Below are 20,484 nucleotides of genomic sequence, written 5' to 3'. Positions count from 1 at the left end.
GTGTGTGTGTGTGTGCAGGGGGGAGGGGGGGGGGGGGGAGGACTCTGAATGTCAAGACACAGAGTTACCGAGATCCAGAAGTGGTTTGATCCCCACAGTAACATCCGAAATAAGTATAGGAAATCATAGTACAACTACAACTTAAAACTTTATTTCTAAATCTGTTTTATCGTGGGAATCAAACCAAATTTTATTTTTAAATCTTTAACGAACTAGCTGTGTGCCTCTTATTTAAATATTTATATGAAAATGTTGGGCAAGTGTCAGCATCAGCAATAAAATATCACCATCAGTCAGGTTTGTGTAAGAAAGAAAGAGGGAGATTTCATAGAATTGTAAATGCTGATTTTTGCACTATTCAGGGAGAATTTACCGGATGAAAAATGGGAAGAAGTCTACAAAGGTCACACAGTATATGATAAATTTTGTACTCTTGTTAAAATGGTCTTACATCACTATGAATCAAGTTTTCCTTTAGAATGGCACCAGAGCAAAAATTAAATCCTTTTGTAAAAGTATCCTCTCAATATTATGAATCCAGTTTTTCTTTAGAATGGTTCTGGAGCAATTTTGTCAGAAGCTGGCACAAAGAATGGCTAACGTCGGTGTGCTTGTGTTAGGAAGAGAGGGCTATATTTTTTGGGGAGGACTAGCTTCAATCAAGCCTTATGTTCTCCCAAGCAGTACTGCAAAATTCTTAACTTTGTCATCAAAAAGACAAAAACTGTGCAGGAAAAATGTGAAAATTCTTAGATCAAGGCAAGGACAATTTGGAGCTTTATTAGGTGTGAAACAAATAAACTCTTTAGGACAAATGATTTTCATATCCCTGATGCCACAAGCAGTGACACAGCTAATATTAAATTTAATTCATTTGCCACTAAGTTTATTGAATTCCTTCTTGCATTGGCTGAAAACACAGGAACAAAAAATGATACAACAAAGGCACATTAGAAAGGCATTGCATACTCCACCACCAAACATCAGTTTTGCCTTATCGTTAGAAAAATCCCAAAAATCATTAGGTAGTGTTTCTAGCTGCAATGGTACTTAAACCAAATTTAAAATCTTGTGTCGACTTGACTGCGCCACCCTTGTGCTATCTTTGTAACTAGTCAATAAATCATTATGCATTTCTTGAGACTAAAGAACAGACTAGTACTGCTCATTTATAAAAGTGTAATAAGCAACAGACTTCTAATTTGGAGTCACCTCCCACTCTCCTCGCATTCTCAAATTTTTTGAGACAGTAGCATATGGCAGTTCTAATTTTCTGAGAATAATCTTCTAACCATAGCTTAGCTTGCCTCCTTTAAAGGATTCTGTATTGAGAACACAATATATAATCTCATAAATTTAGTTCTGGTAGAACCAAACAAAAATTACTATGTTGGGATTTTCTGTGCTCTTACTGAAGTCTTTGATTATGTGTTGTAACCGGGTGTAACCGCGACCGTATCAGTCACGAGGTGGCCGAGAAAGCGCAGCGGGACCAAACGGAGAGTGGCCTGCAAACAAACAAACGAACAGAAAGGATGGACACGAAACAATGACGGACGATGGAGAGAGACCTTACGACGACAACACGCAAGAAGCAACGGAGTGACAGAGACAACCAAACTAATCCAAGACGTTCACTAGTAATGGAAACAAAGAACAGTAAACACGCTGTCTGTTGTCGAGGTGATGTGTCGAGACTCGCGCAACGATTAGACTCGCTGGCTGAGCGAGAGGCAGGCGCTTAAATACTCTTATCGGGGGCGCCGCTATTGGCCTCTGGAACCACATGTTCCACAGTGACACCTTCACACTAAATGCGGGCCAAGATGCGTGTGCTGCCACAGCTCACGGCGCGATAGTGCAGAGACCTCATGGGTCTTCAATGTCCATGATGTCTGGCGAGGATTCAAATTCTGTGGCACACGGTACCACATTATGTATATAAAAAAAAAAAAATTCTAGGGAAATTAACATGGTGCAGCATTAATGTCCTGCCCTCCGAAGGATGGAGTCCTATCATAACAACAGAAATAGAGGGTCACATTAGAAAATGATATGATGGAAATAAGAAGAAATTAAGATTGAAGAAATATTAAGTATAACAACACACATTGTTTGGCACTTGGCCTATATAAATGATTTATTGAGGATAAAAACTGTAAGTTTGCTGATATCATAAATATATTAATAAAGAGACCAAACTTACCCTTAGCAGACACAGCTAGAATATAATGCAATAGGCTTACATGTTGTTCACAGCCAACAACTTAACTCATAATTTACAAAAACTCATATTATGAAATCCCAAGCCATTAGAAATGACTTTTATGTACTAGAAGTGGAGATCAAACCACATACACTGCATGATATTTCATTTTTCATCTAGGAACTACTGTGGTGGCACTGGCATATGCATAAATTAACTGAAGAGCACAGTCTGTCTCTTTTGCTCATAGAAATCGCTCTCATTGTGTTGACGTACAAACAGGGCTTCTAGCATACTTTGCAAACTTACTTTTAATAGTGTCCTGTTGCACCATCTGCAGGGGCAATGTAGATAAGGCCAAAAAAGTATTTATCCCACAGAAGCATACAATAGGACTATTGTGTAATGTCGATAACGTAACACCTTGCAGAAGCCCCTTTTGCGATCAGGGTACACTTATGTGTCAATACTTATATTTCTTAACGATATTTATAGTGAATAAGAAGAATGACTACAGGATGAACTGTGCATTTCGCTACCACATATGAAAAGTAAAAATAATTTCCACATAGACTATAGATCTGTATATTACAGTTCATCAGAATTTTTGAACCCAGTCTTGCTAATTCCATGTATCTGTAATTTTTTTATTGGACAATCTTAACATTATCAGTATGTAGGCAGTTGGTAGCTGTCTTTGTAAAAATAAGTACTTTATTTGAAGTATTTAATAAAAACATCAGCTGAGTGATACAAGAGGTGGAGCAGTGGAGCAATGACTTTTCCCCCCTTCAAAATGCCTTTTTTCCTCTTAATATAACTATGTGAACCAATGCAGAAATAATTCCTATAATTACACTGAACAACAAATTGCATGATTTTGAGTTAGGTATGTTTATTTCAGAATAAAATGATACAAAATCGTCATCTTCATAAATACTTAGCTCTAGTTTTTTTAAAAAAGTAATCTACATTTTTGTGTAAGTAACTCACTAACTAAATATACATTCATGTTCCAAGATTCAGCATAACAAATTTTACGTGAATAATTACTTGAATTATGTTATGTGTTATGCATTGATAAATTTCAGTGCCATTCTGGAAGTACAAAAATAAAATATTAAGAAAAAATGAAGAGATAATATTACATGAATGAAAATACTTTGTAAGTCTACTTTGTACCAGAACTATGTAAAGCACAAAAGAAAATGTATGAATTAACTGGTCACAAATGTATATAAAGGATTACGAGTGTTAAATGTCCATATGTACAGTATATACAATTACATATTTTGTTCAGAGATAAATTCAGAAGATGACCATTTTCGCTTGGCTTGATGTTTATACACATACTCGGGAACATCCCATATGACAGTCCAGCAGTAATCTGCTAAAATAATAGGGCTCCACTTTCCGGCATACCTCTTCTCAAATGTGGCAGTATTTTGATGAAATCACTCCCCATGTTCATCACTTACTGCACCACAATCTTTGGGGAAGAAGTCAGGGTGACTATGTAAGAAGTGCATTTGCATCAACATGTTGCAGCCAAATTTTTCATACTGTGACAACATGTTGTCTACAATCTCCTTGTAATTTATTGCTCATTTGTTCCCTGAGAACTGCAAACATACTGTCTTAAAACATTCCCATGCAGCTTATCACCACCTTGTATGATTGCATCAAAAGTATGGTTTCCAAAAAGCTCTAGAATCTTTGGGCCTACAAAGATGCCCTCCTTTACTTTGGCATCACTTAAGTAAGGAAATTTCTGCCTTAAGTACTTAAACGCATCACCATCTTTGTTAATTCCCTTAACAAAGTTTTTCATGAGACCCAACTTGATGTGCAAGGGCGGGAGCAGAATCTTTTTAGGGTCTACTAGAGCTTCACTCTTAATGTTCTTTATACCTGCTTGAAGAGATTTTCTGGTGGGCCATTCATGTTTACTGCAATGAGATGTATGAACTTGGCTATCCCATTCACAGAGAAAGCAGCAATACTTAGTATACCCTAACTTCATACCTAATAGCAGTGCAACCACTTTCAAGTCACTACAAATGTGCCATTGCGAGTAATTATACTTGAGGGCTTGTAGTAAAATTTTCATATTTTGGTATGACTCTTTCATATGCACACTATGCCCAACTGGACTAGAAGGAAGCTCGTTACCAATATCTAAAAGCACTGCTTTTAAGATCAACTTTGACGAATCAATAGAGGGTCTCCACTCATCAGGGTTGTAATTACTTCTGAGAGCCTTCATTAGACCATTTATGTCTACACATGCCACAAGACTATCTTGCATGTTAAAAAAAGGAGTTAACTGTTGCTCTCTTCTGTGGTAGAATGAAACATTTACATAGCTTTCCAGAAAACTGCACTGCTGCAATCTTGATGCTAATATCTTAGCCTTAGCTTCTGAGAGCACCAAATCTCTAATGAGATCACTTAACTCATTTTGAGACAATTTTTGTGCATCATCAGTTGATGATATATTTGGAAGAAACTCTGGATCTTGTGATGTACATGGTTCACGCCAGATCATGGGCACTGCAAAGGGCATTGAATCTCCTTTCCCATGCATCCAGTTCCTGAGGTTGCTGGCACAAGTGTTGCAGGTCACAGCTGGAGCCCAGGGTTTATCCTGGTCACCTATTTTGCACCCAAAATAACAACTGTAAGCTTTTTCAATCAATGGAGTTATTTGCTGGTTTCTTTTCCTAAGCAAATGTCACTTCTTCACACACATAGCAAAATGTGTCAGCACTGTTAACACAAACTCGTGGCATTTTTGTTCAGTAGCAGTCAACTTGAACAACTGGCTGCTAATCTGGAAACAAATGTGCAAAAATTATTATAATGGGCATACAAAAAGAAATGAGCCGGAGGCATAATTTCAGAAACCATTACCTGTATATTAGAAGTGCTTGTCCCACTGTGACTTAAGGCAGTGAATGGCTGTCCCATAAAATTCCCAGGGCTATGATGTTCCATGCTTACAGCTGGATGTCGTCGTCCGAGGTGAATTGTTTGCCCCCTCAGAGACTTTCTAAGGGGACCAAAAATCACGTAATCACAGGGAGAGAGGTCCGGACTGTATGGAGGGTGGCCGTTAACCTCCCATATGAGTTTCTGCAGAAGTGCCGCAACTGTGTTGGCCGTATGAGGCTTTGCATTGTCGTGGAGCAGAATGACCCCACGGGTGAGATTGCCTGGTCATTTGGATTTGACCACTTGGCGAAGGGTGGTCAAGGTTTGCAAGTAACGCTGGGCTTTCATTGTTGTTCCTGTGATTATGCCATTTTTGGTCATCTTAAAAAGGCTCTGAGTGGCAAATGATTCAGCTCGGATGACGATGTCCAGCTGTACATGCGGAACTGGTTAACATTGCAGACCCGGGGATTTTGTGAGGCAGCCATTCACCACCTTGTCTCACAATGGAACAAGTGTCTTAACAACCAGGGTCAGCACTTCTAACATACAGGTATTGGTTTCTGTAATTATGCCTCCAGCTCATTTCTTTTTGAATGCTCCTTACACATGCATTAATAAAGTCACTGAAGTTGAAGAGGAGGGAGACGAAAAGATCACTGAAATTGGTATCAAAACGTTTATATCCAAAATATTGCACACAATTAATACCAAGGACAATAATATAATCCATTGTTACTAGTTATTGTGACTGACAAACAATTATAATATTTGATTTTAAATTTAACACAAAAATCTGTATATAATTAACTCACTGTAATGAAACAGTGTAAAATGAAAACTAGAGCTAATTTTGAATTGTCTTTTGGTATTCATAATCAGCACATTAGAATTGATAGGAATTGGCTATTTCCATTCAATTTACATTTTCATGGCTGCACAGTGTTATCAGTCTTAGTAAATTGGCACTAGTCATAAATTATTATTAATATACTTTACCTAGGTAGTCAGCAGTTACTGTGTCTGCCTGTTAATGTGTAACTTGACTAATTACACATCACCGAAGGCCCTACTGCACAGTAGGATTTACAGAACAAGATGTGTGAATGAATGAGCATCTGGAATGGAAGTTGCTAGAAAGTAATTCTAATTATACTTTTTGCTTTTGACACCTCTTTATACTGTGTAATGAAGGCTTTTTGATTATTTTTACTCTCAGCAAGTGCAAAAAGTAGTTCAGTTTTTGATTGCAGGCATTGTGCTGTGTTGACAAGAAGGGGATATTGTCATGGCCCAATCCTACAGCAGAGAAGGTATTTTTTCTTCGAAATACTTCCCGTCCTACAAAATCTTTGAGGTTAGTTTTTTTTTAAAGTTTGTTTTCGCTCTCTTTCTTGTGCTACTATTTTCTTTATATTATGTTAATGTTAGCTGTGATTGCACTTCCCTATTTGCAGTGCCTTTCTGAATTTCTCTAAACAGCTAGAGATAGTTTGCAGTGAATATGCTGAATTTTTCACCACAGTATTTGTTTGGCAATAACATACAACGAGAGAAAGATTGAGTATATGCCATGTGAATGTTCACCATGAAATATACTTTGGTGTTATTTATCTGCATTATTAATAGTTATATATATTATGAAACATATATTTTAATAAGATAAAATAATAAAAAAGGATCAGATTTTACACAACTGAGTGAGTTGTTGCAGTGGAAAGACCTGGGATGTATAGTTAGAAGACCTTGGACTTGCATTGGAAATCACTTAAATCAAATGACAGAATGGTCCTTCTGAAAAGGAGTCCAAGCTTCTCCCCTGCCTAATGAGATCATTGATGATGAGACAATAAATTCTAATCTTCCTTCTTTCTTTACATGTCAGGTATGTTAAAAGTGAGATCAATAGATACAAAAATGCATGCCAACATGGCAACACCTGGCTCAAGACTCTTGACTGCAGACTCTTGACTGCACAGCCCCAGCCACTGGGATGAAGACCGCAACTGACGCTGCATCTCCAGCCACCCTGCTGATAGCCCTTGCAATGGGGCTGGCCTGTGCAGGTATCACAAACATTTTGTCCCGACACCAAAACCTGCGGAGAACTCTGCTCTTGGCACCCAAATGCCAATGACCGCTGGGATTAGGCGTGCCCATTGGCTCCGCTGTATCCCATCGCAAGTTCGTTCACGATACCTGTTGTGCCATGCCATTCCCCATAGACATTGGTTCCAAGTAGTTTATCATCCCACAGCCGCTCATATGGAATGCTTACACCACCTCAACCAGCAAGTAATTCCACCATCGCTACATATGGCATTCATCAATGTGGCCTCAAATTCGGCCTGCAACAGGACCCGCCCTGGATCTTCACTGTCTCTGACGTCACTGATTCCATTATCAGAGCAAACTTCATTGGGCACTACCACCTGCTTCCTGATGTTGGCCAGCACCTCATTGTTGGCAACATGGGAGATCAACAAAGTGCACCACTCATTTCGCTGTTCTCTTCAATGTGAAACAGATGGCGTGTTCTGGTCCATATGCTGAGCTCCTGGCACAATTCCCTGATCTCACACACCCATCCTGCATGCCTTGGGAGGCCCGCCTCTCAACTGTTCACTACATCGATACCAGCACCTGACCACCCGTCTTCTGCCGACCATGCCCCCTGGCACTTCATAAACTGAAGATCGCCAATGCCAAGTTTGACGAGCTCATCACTGCTGGTGTACTGCATCCTACGAAGAGCCTGTATGTGTCTGCCCTTCATCTCGCCAAGGAGGAAGAGGATCCTGGCATCCATACGAGGATTACCGGAAAAAAACACCTGCACTATACCTGTCCCGTACCCAGTGCTGCTCCTATGTAGCTTCAATGACAGGCTGGCTGGGGCTACAATCTTCAGCATGATCGACTGTGCCAAGCTATGGAGGACACAAATGGAGGACAGTTTCTTGACCACCAAGTGCGATTTAGCAGGTGCCACCCTGCTCGCCCAACCCCACCTCAGCATTCCCCTTGCCGTCATGGCCAGTGCCAGCCAGACGGCCATTGGCGCTGTCCTGCAGCAGCACCTGGGCAACACTGGCAGCTGCTCACTTTCTTTTCCAGCAAGCTCTCTCCCCACTCAACAGTGCTGGAGCGCATACGACAGAGAGCTCCTCACCATATACAAGGCTGCCAAATACTTTTGGCTGTCAGTCGAGGCCCGTCACTTTCCATGGTTGTCACTGACCACAAACTGATAACGGTTGCCCTTATCAAAGACATTGATCAGTGCTCCCCATGTCAATTCCGGCAGCTGTTGTTCATCTTAAAATTTGCAACCAATATACATCACATTGCTTGAACTGACAATGTTGTTAGCGACTGTCTTAGCTGCACCTGTGCCATTCTTTTGTCAATCGACTGCAAGGCAGTTAACTCCATCCAGGAGAATGACCCAAAACATAACTGACTCTCTCAGAATACTACCTCGGGCGTCCACCTTCAATGCACGCTATCTCTTGGCTCCGACAGCAGTATCTGGTGTGACGTTTCCACCAGCTCACCGCGCCCCTTTGTATCTGCTGCCTTCTGCATGGCCACGTTCAACGGATTACACAGCCTGGTGCACTCTGGCATGTGCTTGTCCAATGCTCTAGTGATGGAGTGTTATGTGTGGCCAGATATTCAGAAGTACTGCAGGACCTGGTCACGCACCTGCCTCGCCTGTCAGCACGCCAGTGTCAGCTGTCACGTATGAGCCCCCTTCACAGCTTTCCCAGATATCAGGCATTGTTCATGTGGACTTCATCGGCCCCCTACCTTCATCTGACAGCTGCTGCTACCTTCTTACAGGACAGGTTCATCCGCTGCCCCGAGGCATTGCCAACATCCAAAATTACTGCCACCGCAATTGCAGCCGCCTTTGTCTCTATGTGAATTGCCTATTTCGGCAGCCCAAGTCAACACAGATGCTCAGGATGCTCATGTCCATGCTTCTCTACTCTTCTCGCAGCATGCGACTGCCCCAGCAGTTCCCCTCCACCACCAACTGCTGGGTATGCCCCCAACACCGCTTCATAGCCTCTAACACTTGCAGACCAGCGTTGTTTCATACACACCCATCCTAACAATGGAGGCTCTGATGATGCTCACTGTACCTGATGCATGTGCTTTCAGTTGTAAAATGTGACCACCTTGTCAACACTACCTTGCAAAGCTGCTGCACCCTGACCTCCACAGTTCCTTGCTGGCAACTGTGCCCTGCGTCTGCCCACATCTGTGTGCGCAACACTGAACATGGGCTGACACCATGCTGACACAGCACCCCAACCCACATGCCACTGCACGCTGTCATGCAGCAGACTGACAGTAATGGCAGCTAGCCGCCCCGCCCTCCACATGCCCGACCCCTTGACATGCAGTGCCTGCCCCTTCTACAGAGCTGACAGCCGCAACATCAATGCCACTGCCCCTAGCCTCACCACTGGCACAACACAACCCTTCACCAGTATCAGCCTTTGCTGCCGCCACCACATTCAGCACCACAGCTCCTGTCTTGCGGAAGGGAGGGGGTGAGGGGGACTGTGTGGTGGCCTTTTGCCAAGGGTGTCGTGGTCTTTTGCTGCACAGTTGTCTTAGCAGTTCCCTATGCTCCCAACTCACTACAGCCATCTGCTAAGACAGTGAGTTTCACCCCTCACGCAGTACTTCCGTTCACAGCTGTTGATCTAGCTGTGTGACAGGACACTTCACTGCTACGGTCACTGCCTACTGGCATGGAACAGTAGCTGCCCCTACTGAGGCTTCCATCAACTGAGCTTCACCAGTCTGTCCATGTAACACCAACTTTGGTTGCTGCCCCAAGCTTGCATCATGGGTAACTGGCCACTTGGTGACACATCTGATGCTGGTGCTTTCATGACACTGCAAGACTCCCATCCATGCTGTCTTTACACCTGGCACACGTGTCTTAGTGTATGTATCATAAGTGTGTGTACCATGCAGTGAATACTGGGATGAGGCAATGATTTCTCTTACTTCGCTGTTCTACTGCACCTCGTCCAACTAGTGCATTCACGTCTCAAGTGGGTGACTGATTTACATTTTAAACATGGAGCTGTTTGTGTTGCTCCAGCCTGACCAATATGTGTGTAGCTTTATGTGTTACATAGTCGAATAAAGTAAGGGACATTCCTACAGCAATGATGAGGTGACAAAATAAAATGTACTCTTGTAGTACAGGAAGGAGAGCATGTCCATGAATATGCCATATTTAATGTTTTCCCACTCCTAAATTTCTGTTTTCCCTGTTGTATCATTATTAATGTATGTGTCTGTTTTATTGTTAAGACATGGTTCTATTCAAGCACAGGAACACCTTTTACGCCATACTTTTTAAGTTTCCCTTGTATACTTTCATGCTCTACACAATCAAAGGCATTGGCAGCTTTGCAGAAAATGACAGCACGACAACTTTCTTTGTGAAGTCTCGCAGCTTTGTCAGGCAAAAAACTACATTCTTTCCCACAACTATTTTTCATTTTTGGGGAAGATATTCAAGCAGATCTGTGGCACGGCCATGGACACCTGCATGGCACCCTCCTAAGTCAACTTGCTTTTTGGTCATCTAGAGGAAACTTTCCTAGCAGCCCATGAACCCTATTCTATGGTCTGGTTCATGTTTGTTAATGATATCTTGGTGATCTTAATGCGCGGCCACAACATTTTCATTCCTGCGTGACCTTGATATCATCTCTCCCACCCACTTCATCTAGACCACGTCAGCCCAGCATGCCATGTTTGTGGAAATTGACCTTCCATCAGCCATAACCCTTCATTGGTGAAGCACCAATAGATTATCAAGTTTAGCTTTTCTACTTGTGTTCACAGTTTAATGCTTAAATTCATTGCATATTTTTGTATTTGAGAGGTATAATACCATGTTTAGGTACGGTAATGGATACAGTCATGAAGTTTATAGTGCAGTAGGCATTTGTTTGTTTGTTTTGGATGGCAAGTAGCTGTTGATCACAGCCAATCAACCATCACCCTTCATTAGTGAAGCACCAGGAGGCCAGCAAGTCACATATTTAGCTTTTCTGTTTGTGTTAACATTTTGATTGTTAAATTATTTGCGAGTTTTTGTGTGCTTGCTATGTTTAATTCTTAAATTCATTGCTTATTCTTGTATTTGAGAGGTATAGTGTCACGTTTTAGTAATGGTAGTGTGTACTTTCATGCAATCTGTAGTGCGGTAGTCATTTGTTTTCTATTACCGTAACTGTTGGCCACAGCTCATTAAGCTGCCAGCCTCCTTTGGTGAAAAAGCAGGAGACAAGCTAGTCACATATTTACCTTTTCCTGTTTTTCTCATAGTTAAATTCTCAAGTTGGTGGTAGTACCACGGATAGGGTGTATGCATGCTGTGTGCCGATGCAGGAGGAGCTGGCCATAGTTGACGGACAGCTGAAGATGCATACGGCCTTGGCCAGCCATTTGCTAGCTGCTGCCTCGGGGTGTTGTGGCACCAGAGGAACTGGTGCGTTACATGAGACAATTCAGGTGTCACTTGTTTCGTCCCTGGGTTCCGCTGTCAAGACACCTTCCAGCATACCCAACATTGGGGATCGACACTTACTGCAGGGTGAGTAGAGGGCCGTTACATGGACCTGTTGCTTGAGTCAGAGTGTCAATTTAGAGGCTGGTCGTCTGGCCTTGCCCGTTCACCCTGTGAGTGGACAGATGGCCTTCCCTTCAGCAGAGTCTGGGCAAGCATACGGGGGGGGGGGGGGGGGGGGGGGGGGTCCACTAATTATTAGGATTAGGAGCTCCAATGTTAGGTACATTATGGAGCTCCTAAAGCAATTAGTATCCGGGGCCAGAAAGAATTCCAGTGTGCACTTAACATGTCTGTGGGTAAGCCTCATCCAAGATGTGGAGGGGGCCCTGCCTGTGGCTATCTGGGGTGCAGGGTGCAGTAGTCTGCAAGTTTTTGCTCATGTCGGTACTAGTGATGCCTGTCACTTGGGTTCTGAGGGCACCTGTCAGAAGTGGTGAGGGCTGCTGACTTCACTCGTGGGGTGTAAGTAGAGTTCACAGTTTGCAGCTTTGTACACAGAGTTGATCGGGGCCCTTTGGTTTGGAACCGAGTGAAGGGTCTCAACCAGAGAACCCATTGATTCTTTGCTGGTTGTGGCTGTAGATTTGTCAACCTGCATTATGGGGTGGAGAGGGGTAGGACTCCTCTTGATAGGTCAGCAGTGCACTATACAGAGGAAGCAGCTACTTAAATAGCGGATTACTTGTGAAGTGTGCATGGGGATTTTTTTAGGCTAGGTGGTAGTTTCAGGTCCTCTGACAAATGCTCACTAGTCAATATTCAGAGAGCAACATCAGATCCATACAATGTAGAGACACTTTGATTGTCAAAATTTTAACAGTAAGTTGTAAAAGTATTTGTATCAGATTTCCTGAACTTCTTGCCCTCCAGGAAAGTTGTCATGCTGAAATTATTCTCGGAAGCGAGAGCTGGCTGAAACCCGAAGTAGAAAGCTCTGAAATATTTAGCGAGGCATGGAACGTACATCAAAAAGACAGATTAGATACCATGATAAGGGAAAGGGAGTGTTCGTTGCTGTCTACAAAATATTGTGGCCATCGAGGCTGAAATTGAGTCTGACTGTTAAGTTAAGTGGACAGAAGTAGCAGGCCTTGGTGAACTCAAGTTACTTGTCAGTTGTTTTTACTGGCTACCAGATTTAGCCATAACAGTTATAGAATCAATCAAGGAGGGTCAATCTTGAGTAGTGTGGAAATACTCATATCATCCAGTATTAGTTGTAGACGACTTTAATCTGCTGAGTGTAGACTGACATGCCAATTGATTCACTGCAGATGGTACAGGCAGTCTTCTGAAATACTTTTGAACACATTTTCTGAAAACTGCCTTGAACAACTAGTTAGACAATCCACACACAATGGAATTATTTTAAAACTGGCAGCTACAAAGAAGTCTGACCTTATTGGCAGTGTCAGGATAGAGACCAGGATTAGTGATCATGATGTCATTATAGTGACAATGGTTACTAAAGTTAATAAATGCATGTGTTTATGCCAGAAAAAGTAGATAAGCAGTTGCTAGCATCCCACTTGGACAATTAATGAACATCATATAGTTCTGATACGACAGATGTAGAGGAATTACGGAGAAAGTTTAAACTGAATGTAAATCGTGCTCTGGGGATGTATGTGACACGTAAGTGGATTAAGGATGGAATGGACCCTCTGTGGTTTAATAGCCAGTTTGGAAAATGCTGAGCAAACAGAGATCATTGCACAATCAGTTCAAAAAGGAATGTGTAAGATAGTAGAAATTGTTGCATCCATAAGAAGATCAATCCACAAAGCATCTGATGACTTCCACCAACATACTTTGACAAAAGATTTTGTTGAAAAATTGAGATAGTTCTCGTCATATGTAAAATCACTAAGTGGACTGAAGACTTCTGTCCAGTCACTCATTGACCAGTCTAGGGCGGCAATAGAAGACAGTAAAAGGGAAGCTGGAGTTTTAAATTTCAGATTTAAGAAATCATTCATGCAGGGGGATCATACAAACAATGTTGTCTGACTGTTATACAGCCTCCAGCATGGAGAACATGGAGTTAGGCATATGTTGCGTAGAGGAGAAACTGAAAAAGTTGAAAACAAATAAGTCACCAAGTCCACATGGAATCCCAATTCAGTTTTACACATAGTATTGTGCAACATTAGCCCCTTACTTAGCTTGCATTTGTCGTGAATCTCTCACCCAGTGCAAAGTCCCAAGTGACTGGAAAAAAGTGCAGGTAACTCCCATATATAAGAAACGGACTTGCATAATTACAGACCAATATTCTTAACTTTGGTTTGCTGCAGAATTCTTGAACACATTCTGAGGTCGAATGTAACAAATTTGTTTGTGGCAGGAAAGCTTCTGTTCACAAGTCAACACAGGTTTAGAAAGCATCGCTCATGCAAAATTCAGCTTGCCATTTTTCCACACAATATGCTACAAATCAACAGGCAGATTCCTAGATTTCCGGGAAGCATTTGAAACAGTGACCCACTAAGACTATTGATGAAGGTCCAGGCATATGGTTCAGGTCTGCAGATACATTAGTGGCTCGAAGACTTTTAAAGCAATAGAATCAGTATGTTGTCCTTGATGGCAAGCATACATGACCAGGGAAGTGTGTGATAGGAGTGCTCTTATTCTTTGTATGCATAAATGATCTGACAGACAAGGTGAGCAGCAATTTATGGATGTTTGCTGATTTCACTAAGGTGTAGGGAAGGTGTCATCGTGGAGTGACTGTAGGAGTGTACAAGATGACTTAGTCAGGATTTCTAGCTGGTGTGATGACTGGCAGCTTGCTCTAAATATAGAAGAATGCAAGTTAATGGATATGAGTATGAAAAACAATCATATACTGTTTGAATACAGCATTAGCAGAGTGCTGCATGACATTATCACATCTATTAAATATCTAGGTGTAATGTTGCAAAGTGATATGAAATGGAATGACCACATCAGGTTGATAGTAGGGAAGGTGAATACTCAGCTTCATTTTATTGAGCGACTTTCCAAAGATGTGATAAGATGTGAGAAATCGGAGCTGACATGGAGGCTTTTAGTCAGTTGTTTTTCCCTCACTCTATATGTAAATGGAACAGGAAAGGAGATGATTAGTAGTGGTATGTGTCGCTCTCTGCCATGCACTGTGTAGTAGCTTGCAGAGTAGGTATGTGGGTATAGATGTATCTCTTTGATGACTGCATAAAAATCTCTCTATATAGAGATTACTAACCATCAAAAGTACTTCCTTTTTGATACTGTCACCCCTTTGACACTATAAAACCAGTCCCATGCAACCTAGCCATCCATGAATGCTGCGTTATTAAAGCCTTCACAGACAGGCATCACCACGCAAAAGTAGTTTGCAAACAGATTTCCTATACCGTATCCACAAAAGTATCAACCCGGGGTGCAACAACTTAACCATACCTTTTGTCAGGGCTTTAACTACTGTTCATTCCACTCCCAAAGGAACGTCCTACATGCAACACTTCCTCCTCCCATTCTCCCTTCCTAAAGTCATATTTCACAATTCATCCGATTTACAAAATACCCTTGTCCATCCTTGTGCATCCTTATGTTGCACCTACTTCCGGCCCCTTGTAATGTGGGTCATACTTCTGTGGAAGGGCAAGGTACAGGACCTGCCTTAAGCATCCACCCAGCACATCCTATTCCAGCCCCATCATGGCATATTGTATCCTGTCAGAAGTACCACCACCTCCAAAAGCAGTCACATCATTTACCAGCTCTGCTGTAAATTTTGCACAGCCTGTGTATGAATATGACACCTACCACTGACCACGAGAATGAATGGGCACCACCAAACTGTGGCCAAAAACAGAGTTGGCCACCCACTGTCTGAAAACACTGCCGATCGCATAATGTTCAACTTCATTGGCTGCTTAACACCACCTTGTCATCTGGGTTCCTCCAATATCAGCTTTTCTGAATTACATAAATAGGAATTGTCCTTACATCACATGTTTGGACCTGACATCATGGCCTAAATCTCTGATAGTCCCTGTCCCATACGGAGCTTCACCCCTGTTGTGCTCTGCACTTCACTCACTCTGCACTTACAGCATCCTTACTGTAGTCTCCCTCTTCTGATGTTATCTCTCCCCATCAAGATATACTCCTCCACATCATTATGTGCCGCACGCAACTTTCCCTCCTTGTACCGGAGTGAACTCAGCAGTGCCACATTGCTATGCTGTGTGATTTGTAGTGTTTAGTAAAAAAAGAAAATGAGAAGAAAAGAAAAGGGAAAGGTTGAAAATGTGGTAAGAAATGGTGAATAAAAAGGGGGTTTTAAAATCGTAAATGACCGTGAAAAAGGGAAAGAATGAAAAGCAAATCGGACTTCGTGTTACAGAAAAGCTATCGGACTTCGTGATTCGGAAAAGCTATTGTTGGGATGGTCCTTGTGGCGTTTTTGAGCAAAAGTTAAACCAATTTCCACTACAAAAATTATCGAAGAAGAACAGAGAATAACAAAACGTAACTGACTGGGGGAAATGGCGTAGCTTAGAGTTAATTCTTTACCATGTTAACATGTCTTCTTGTTTCGTGCGGCGTCCAGGTCTTCAAAAATCTCCTACTTCATTTCTGCGTGAACAGTCTGCTCCGAAATCTTGCAGTAAGTTTCATTGTCCAGGAATTTCTAATGTACACAAAACCGTCTTGATATTAAATGCAATTTATTTTAGTTGCTTCTCTTCATCCTCTGAATTTCATAACAACTTCCACAATGTCTACACATTAATAAGTTTTTTAGTCTTAATCAGATCACGTCTGCATAAAGCTTCAGCTCTCTAGAGACAATAATGAAAAATGGATCAAAAAGCAAAAAAGAGTTACAATGTTAATATTTTCTCTGCCGTCGAGCGCTCATACCGCTGCGACGGTATAATTTTTATCTGAGGGAACGAGTGTAGCGCGGCGAAATTCAAAGTCACGCTACATCGCCCCCTCGACTGTCACGCTAAAAAATTTAGCGTGGCAGGCTGGCAAACAATATAATAGATATACCTAAGTGTCAATATATACATATTTTCATAGGAAAGCCCACGTGCATTCATAGGGGATAATCTTTGTCAATACTTACTTTCTAAATCTATATACTCAATACAATTGTTACAGTTTTGATCGTTTTTACAAAATTGCTGTTGTTGTCGTCTTCAGTCCTGAGACTGGTTTGATGCAGCTCTCCATGCTACTCTATCCTGCGCAAGCTTCATCATCTCCCAGTACCTACTGCAACGTACATCCTTCTGAATCTGCTTAGTGTATTCATCTCTTGGTCTCCGTCTATGATTTTTACCCTCCATGCTGCCCTCCAATACTAAATTGGTGATCCCTTGATGCCTCAGAACATGTCCTACCAAGCGATCCCTTCTTCTGGTCAAGTTGTGCCACAAACTTCTCTTCTCCCCAGTCCTATTCAATACATCCTCATTAGTTATGTGATCTACCCATCTAATCTTCATCATTCTTCTGTAGCACCACATTTTGAAAGCTTCTATTCTCTTCTTGTCCAAACTATTTATCGTCCATGTTTCACTTCCATACATGGCTACACTCCATACAAATACTTTCAGAAATGACTTCCTGACACTTAAATATATACTCAATGTTAACAAATTTCTCTTCTTCAGAAACGCTTTCCATGCCATTGCCAGTGTACATTTTATATCCTCTCTACTTCGACCATCATCAGTTATTTTGCTCCCCAAATAGCAAAACTCCTTTACTACTTTAAGTGTCTCATTTCCTAATCTAATTCCCTCAGCATCACCCGACTTAATTCGACTACATTCCATTATCCTCGTTTTGCTTTTGTTGATGTTCATCTTATATCCTCCTTTCAAGACGCTATCCATTCCATTCAACTGCTCTTCCAAGTCCTTTGCTGTCTCTGACAGAATTACGTCATCGGCGAACCTCAACGTTTTTACTTCTTCTCCATGGATTTTAATACCTACTCCGAATTTTTCTTTTGTTTCCTTTACTGCTTGCTCAATATACAGATTGAATAACATCGGGGAGAGGCTACAACCCTGTCTCACTCCCTTCCCAACCACTGCTTCCTTTTCATATCCCTCGACTCTTATAACTGCCACCTGGTTTCTGTACAAATTGTAAATAGCCTTTCGCTCCCTGTATTTTACCCCTGCCCCCTTCAGAATTTGAAAGAGAGTATTCCAGTCAACATTGTCAAAAGCTTTCTCTAAGTCTACAAATGCTAGAAACATAGGTTTGCCTTTCCTTAATCTTTCTTCTAAGATAAGTCGTAAGGTCAGTATTGCCTCACGTGTTCCAGTATTTCTACGGAATCCAACCTGATCTTCCCCGAGGTCGGCTTCTACTAGTTTTTCCATTTGTCTGTAAAGAATTCGAGTTAGTATTTTGCAGCTGTGGCTTATTAAACTGATTGTTCGGTAATTTTCACATCTGTCAACACCTGCTTTCTTTGGGATTGGAATTATTATATTCGTCTTGAAGTCTGAGGGTATTTCGCCTGTTTCATACATCTTGCTCACCAGATGGTAGAGTTTTGTCAGGACTGGCTCTCCCAAGGCCGTCAGTAGTTCCAATGGAATGTTGTCTACTCTGGGGGCGTTGTTTTGACTCTGGTCTTTCAGTGCTCTGTCAAACTCTTAATGCAGTATCGTATCTCCCATTTCATCTTCATCTACATCCTCTTCCATTACCATAATATTGTCCTCAAGTACATCGCCCTTGTATAGACCCTCTATATACTCCTTCCACCTTTCTGCTTTCCCGTCTTTGCTTAGAACTAGGTTTCCATCTGAGCTCTTGATGTTCATACAAGTGCTTCTCTTATCTCCAAAGGTCTCTTTAATTTTCCTGTAGGCAGTATCTATCTTACCCCTAGTGAGATAAGCCTCTACATCCTTACATTTGTCCTCTAGCCATCCCTGCTTAGCCATTTTGCACTTCCTGTCGATCTCATTTTTGAGACGTTTGTATTCCTTTTTGTCTGCTTCATTTACTGCATTTTTATATTTTCTCCTTTCATCAATTAAATTCAATATTTATTCTGTTACCCAAGGATTTCTTCTAGCCCTCGTCTTTTTACCTACTTGATCCTCTGCTGCCTTCACTATTTCATCCCTCAGAGCTACCCATTCTTCTTCTACTGTATTTCTTTCCCCCATTCCTGTCAATTGTTCCCTTATGCTCTCCCTGAAACTCTGTACAACTTTACAAAATTAATATACATATATTTACATAGTGTGTGTTTGAGCAAGCTGCTCACCAGCGCAGTTAATGTTGTGTGCTTCCAGCGTTGGTTTCCCAATGCATCTCTGGCAGCATGTAGTCTTTGCGCATGTGCAATAGCATCACTGAATTTCGCGTGCAGCTATTTCAAAATCGCTGTGTTATGACAGTCTTGCACAGTATCCACTTTCACATAGATTCAGATTCAGATTCAGATTCTTTATTAGTGTTCATTACAAGTTGTTTTTCCAGCATAAATGGCGTTTTAAGTCCGGTGATGCCATCAGATTGAGCGTGTGCGTGATCTGAAGTAATGTCCATGTCTTCTGTTATGACACAACACTCCAGGTCCTTGTGCGTTTTCATGACTATTGTTCCCGTGGCGTATATGGCCGATGTAGTTTTTAGCCTCCACATCGCCTATGACAGGTGCTGAGTTTATTGTCTCCAAAGCATCTGAAGGCCGGCTGGGAACAACGGCGTCGATGTTCGCAATGGTAGGTGTTTAATCACGTTGTTTACACTTGCCAACAAACGTTCATTTGCAGTGTGAAAATCCTCATTATCGTCGAAGTAAATTGCAGTTTATATCGATTTACAAACAGTTATTTGGTTTATGCACCATAAGTTTCACAAATAACACAAAATTCGTCGTTTATAACGTTCACAGTTTAACACAGTTTGCAACACTTTTTGCCATATTTACATTTTAACATAGTTCACTGTGTCCCAGCATGTTTACATAGTTAATTATGAAAGCTTACATTTCGTGGTCACATTTCAAAATATGTTGACAATATGCAAAGTTTTAACACATATACAAATACATATAAATTTACAAGAATGTGCATGTGAAATATTTACACTAAAAAAGATTATACTAAGTCCCATTGGCTTTCTTTTATTGGGGTATTAATTTTTTTTTAAATTCAGGTTTGGGCATGCCAAGGGATGTCAGACTTAATATATAAAGCACGGGCTTTCCTTCATTTATTATTTATTTCTTTCTTTCTTTTGATTCTATATCTTGGCTAGTGGTTGACCAGGCTTGTAATGCCATCAATATTCATGTCTTTTTATTCATACCTGAAAGTTTACTGTCACACAATATATTCTACATTCCATAAACAAACAATACCCAGCTGCAGGAGGTGGTAGGATAATGGAGAAAGAAAAAAAAGATAGAATGGAAGAAACTATTCACTACGTATAAGCTACCAAATCCTACAGCTAATACATAAAAGGAGAACATAATACATTGTAACGTTTGCATCACCTTCAAGGGGTGTGTGAAAGGAGGTGCTTACAATTTACCAAATCATGGGTAAATGTAAGTGTACTTATGTCAAGTCTGTGTAGTGTAACATCATGGCAGATTCTCTGTTTGTGTTCTGACTGTTCATATGACTAAGTGTATTATACATTAACAAATCCTTGCACGAGTAAATCACATAGCTGCCCAGTACTTCCTCGATATCTCCACTTC

The 20,484-nt window shown here is 41.3% G+C and overlaps 1 protein-coding gene across 4 annotated transcripts in view; it reads left to right on the top strand.

Moving 5' to 3' along the window:
* LOC126162537 (transmembrane protein 94) overlaps window positions 1-20,484 on the top strand; it is a 501,552-nt gene that overhangs the window by 114,192 nt on the left and 366,876 nt on the right. For all 4 annotated transcript variants that reach the window (XM_049919114.1, XM_049919113.1, XM_049919112.1 and 1 more), the window contains one exon: window positions 6,394-6,497. In XM_049919114.1, coding sequence (XP_049775071.1) covers window positions 6,394-6,497 — 104 coding nt within the window. The remainder of the gene's footprint in view (window positions 1-6,393; window positions 6,498-20,484) is intronic.

This window comes from Schistocerca cancellata, chromosome 2 (assembly GCF_023864275.1).
Source record: "Schistocerca cancellata isolate TAMUIC-IGC-003103 chromosome 2, iqSchCanc2.1, whole genome shotgun sequence".
NCBI classification, from domain to species: Eukaryota; Metazoa; Arthropoda; class Insecta; order Orthoptera; family Acrididae; genus Schistocerca; species Schistocerca cancellata.
This window is presented reverse-complemented; position numbering and strand designations above follow the sequence as displayed.